At 42.3% G+C, this 4,674-nt stretch overlaps 1 protein-coding gene across 1 annotated transcript; it reads right to left on the minus strand.

Moving 5' to 3' along the window:
• Positions 1–3,852: 3,852 nt before the first annotated feature.
• Positions 3,853–4,437, minus strand: LOC126195794 (uncharacterized). The gene has a single exon (XM_049934429.1). The coding sequence runs from the start codon at positions 4,435–4,437 to the stop codon at positions 3,853–3,855; it is 585 nt and encodes a 194-aa protein (XP_049790386.1).
• Between the last annotated feature and the right edge of the window lie 237 nt (positions 4,438–4,674).

Raw genomic sequence — 4,674 nt, forward strand, 5'->3', positions numbered from 1 at the left:
CTTCACACATCCATCAAAATTTAATGGCGGACCCGATATCCCTGTAGATGTCCCTCCCTGTAGATGTCCCACATTTACCATTGATGGGCATACCAGTAGGTTGACACTTCAATGTTTATAAAATTATCCACTGTTGCAAATATAGACAACAATCAGTTGTATAATGGAATGACGACAATGAAAATGTCTGCCAGACCGGGACTAACCCAGATTTTCCCTTATCACACACGGTGCCCTTAGCACTAGTCTATTGGAATATGATTCATGGGCAGACCCAAACTTCCTTATATTGTCAACCATGTGTGTTCAACTCATTCTTGGATTCATTACATATATTACTGTGCAGTAGAAATATTTTAATTTTTAATTGAAAGTTGCTTATGCTGGGTCAGCAGCTACATACACTAATGCAGTGCCTATGTTGTTCACAAGTATGATGCAGTGTTCATTTGGACATGCATGTGTGCCTGAAGGAACGTTGCACCATGTTTCTGAACATCACAAGCACTGCATTACCTCACTCTGATGTTCAGGTTTGCATGATTCACAGGTTGTATAAGGAATGAGGTTATTACAACTAATATACTGTTATGGCTAGCAGTTTTCTTCAGACTTTCAGCAAGACTGTCTACGAATCTTCTTAGTTTTCTTCAGACTTTCATCAAGACTGTCTAAGAATCTGCAACAATTGTTGTAGCCATGACAAGTAATATGGGTGTAAAAAGTATCCAAGCTTTTGTTGATAAAAGTACAATATTTTCTGAACCAAGAGCAGTTGCTTTTCCTTCAACATTACATCTGTTGAAGCTGTTGCAGAGCCATTTCATAGACAGAGGTATTATACTATGTAATGTACTGAGAGTAAAAAGTTCCTGTACCACATTCTTCATAACTGATCAAAAGAATGGCCTAACAGTAACAAACTTCATTGCTTACGTATTGCTTTAGTGCAACTGGATGAGCAAGGCACAATGTAAGGATGACATCACACCTATATTCATGCCTAAGAGTTCAGTCCTTGAAGTACATTCTATGCAAAGACACTAAGAGTAATTCTACTAAAGTCATTATTGACAACTGTGATGTACTGAACTGAAGAATTTCAAAAGATAAATATTCGCCAGTATGCAATGGATTTGGAATCAATCTTCCAATTCAGCAGAATACTATAAAAAATTGTTCTATGTCTTATATTGACAATATATTGACTGGTACATTGCTAAGCTGAAGGCTATTGGAAGCCAGCAATGGAACTCTAGGACTGGAAACCAGACACACAAGGCAGAGAGCAGGCAGAGTGATAGTATGCAGGATACCAGAGGGAAACAGTATTCCTAGTGGCCTGAAAATTGCAGAAACACTCTGCAGCTGCTTTTTTAGCGGAGAAGTTTCACTTCAGAAAATGAAATGGCAACTCCATCCACCACCTAGACACTGTCGTACGGTGTCACTTTAGGAGATGGCCAGCCAAACACACACACACACACACACACACACACACACACACACACACACACACACACACACACACACAATCCACCTGCCCACAAAAGTAAACACACAAAAAGTCTGAGCATAGGCAGCAGACTTGATACTTGCATATGATAACTACAATTTCAGTGTGTTTACACAGGTTAGAATGAGATGTGAAATGGGTAACAGTGCTGTGACATCACTCCCCACACGAGAGGCCTCAGGGCAGTGCCACGTGATGTAGAACACAGTTGTTGCAAGCCATAATAGGAAGGGCAGCGACGTTTATCTTTCAGGTCAACGCTGTTGCAACCAAACTTGCAAAGTCTGTTAACATAACAGTCAGAAACATCACCACCTATAGAGTGGGGGAGGCGGTGCGGGGGGAGAGGGGCATGGGGAGGAGAGGGAAGGATCTAAAGTTGGTTCACCAGAGACACCAGGGAGGTGCACATCCAGACTGCCTGATGCATGTAAAGTGTCAATGGATTGGTGGGCTGGACTGCCATATTCCCTTAAAACATGCATTCTTTTTATTCAGGTCGAGTTCTCAGTCCAACCATTGGGGCACCAACTCCATGTCACTCATCCTCAGCTTCTACATCCACATCTACAACTTAATCTGTACTCAGAAAACCGCCATCATGTGCATGGCAGATTGTACGTCCCAGTTTACCAGTCATTAGCTTTTCTTCCTGATCTATTCATGTATGGAGTGTGGGAGGAATGACTGTTTGAATGCGTTAGTATTCTAATCATATCCTCATGATATCTATGTGAGCAACATGCAGCGGGCTTGTAGTACATCCGTAGAGAAATCATTTAAAGCCGGTCCTTGAAGCTTTGTTAACAGACTTTCTCGGGATAGTTTACATCTATCTTCAAGAATCTTCCAGTTCATTTCCTTCAGTATCTCTGTGACACTCTCCCACAGATTAAATAAACCTGTGGCCATTCATGCTGCCCTTCTCTGTATATGTTGAATAACCCCTGTTAGTCCTATCTGGTAAGAGTCCCACACACTTAAGTGATATTCTAGGATGGGTCACACAAGTGATTTGTAAGCAATCTCTTTTGTAGACCGATTGTACTTCCCCAGTCTCTTTCCAAGCATTAATCCTGACTTTTTCTGCTGTTTGTTGTCAGTCCATCTCTCTGCCAGTTTTCCTCATGGTTTTGGTCCTTGTGGGTTGATGTAGAGCACTGTTTTTGCAACTGAGTTGTCTTGCTTTCTCATAATGTGGATGTACCAACTGAGACATTCTTCCCTCACTTTGTAGGTGATTGGCGAGACACCAAGCCTTTGCTGGACATCTGTATTGTTTATGTGGTCACATCATGTCAGCCCCATGGACAATTGAAGCATCTTCATCTCCATGGTGTGTAATATTTGCTCCTGTTGTTTTGTCACAGAGCAACACTCAGTCCCATACATTGATGCTGGGCATACCATGGTCTTATATACTTTTGCCTTTAGATACTGAGGCATCTTTTTAATGCAGAGGACTCCAGTGACCTGTCATCACTTGGACCAAGCTACATTCACCCTCACCCAAATATCAAGAGTTGTGTCGCAGTATGAGGTGAAAACAGACACAAGGTGCTTAAAATACATGGTATTCTACAGGTAATTTCGCTGATACTTGTGGTGCCTCTGGTTTTGGAGCCACATTCTAGGTACCCGGTCTTCTGGACATTGAGGTGGAGTCCATTTTCAGCCAGTCTGACCTTCCACATCTGAACCTGTTGCTGGAGTTCAGGGTGGGCCTGGTCAGCAAGTACCACATCGTCTGCGTAAAGAAGGATACCAGAATGTGAAGTCTGTATGTCAGCTGTTGCTGTATCCATGCAAAGGATGAACAGCAATGGTGAAAGGGCAGAACCCTGATGAACACCCACAGTGATACTGAAGGGTGGAGAGGTTCCAGCAGGACTCCAAACAACACTAGTGGAATTACGGTACAAAAGGTGCACTCAGCTTACAAACTCTTCAGGGATGGTGTGGAAGTGAAGAGCTCGCCAAGTAAGATCATATGGGATATGGTCAAAAGCCTTTTCTAGGTCTAGAAATGCCATTTGTACACTCTTCTGTCTCTCTCTGTGTTTTTCCATCAAAAGGCGCATGGCATGTATAGGATTGATGGTGCTGCATCCCTTAACAAATCCACACCGGTTTAGTGTTACAGTGACAATACTTGAGTCTGCTATCAAGTACCTGTTCAAAGACCTTTAAAGTATGACTGAGGAGTAGAATAGGGCAATAAGTCAAGCAATTGTTCACATCTCCTTTTCCTTCCAGATTGGTACTGTTATGCTAGTTGCCCATGTTTGTGGAAGTTGTTTTTTGGCGAAAATTTGGTTGAAGAGTGAGGCAAGGAATTATGAAGCAGGCTTTCTGAGAATTTTCCTGATTTCTGCTGGTAGGTCATCTGGGCCAGTTGCTTTTCCATTTTTCATCTTGCTGATGCCAAGCATTACTTCCTTAGATGAAATCGAAGGGACGGGTCCTAAGGTAGCATCAGGATGCATAATCTCTTTGTTGCTGATGTTATGAAAGTAGTCTGCCCAATTCTGGAGAATAGATTGTTTGTCTCTTAGCAGTTTGGCTTTGGCTCCATTGATGAGCATGACGTGTCCAATGTACTGAGCTGAACAGCAATGTGACTTAGCAAGACAGCAGATGATGTTTTCTCCCAATGGTGTGTCATGCTGGTCATACAGTGTCTGGTAGTACTGCTCTTTTGCTGCAGCTACTGCTGTTTTTACTGCCGATTTAAGGTTGCGATATTTCTGGAGGTCAGTGTCAAGTCGTGAGTACCACCAAGTCTTGTATGCCATCTTCTTCTCCCTGATTGCTTGTTTGACTTTGTGTCCACCACCAGGTTTGTTTATCAATGTATTTTCTTCCAGGTATGGTTTTTCCCAGCATTTTTGTTGCTGCTCGATATTTCTGTTCCACAGCATCTTTCCAAATGTTCAACCGACTGATCGGTCTTCACGGAGAAGTTTGTGAAGGCTGTCATCAACTAGTTTTGCTGGGTATTCATTCGTCACCACTTAATTCACTGAGGCCCAGACTTAGATTGAGGTTTGTGTTGTATAACACACTTACAAATATCGAAGACAAGCAATCAGTGTTAAGGGGTGATGCAGTCATACGGAATTACTTTAGTATCTGTTACCAGCTTCATGTCTTGTTGA

This window comes from Schistocerca nitens, chromosome 7, assembly GCF_023898315.1.
Source record: "Schistocerca nitens isolate TAMUIC-IGC-003100 chromosome 7, iqSchNite1.1, whole genome shotgun sequence".
Lineage (NCBI taxonomy): Eukaryota > Metazoa > Arthropoda > Insecta > Orthoptera > Acrididae > Schistocerca > Schistocerca nitens.

Bases quoted from the DNA above. Each gene is read 5' to 3' on its own strand.
- LOC126195794 (XM_049934429.1), bottom strand. From the start codon at position 4,437: ATGCTGTGGAACAGAAATATCGAGCAGCAACAAAAATGCTGGGAAAAA.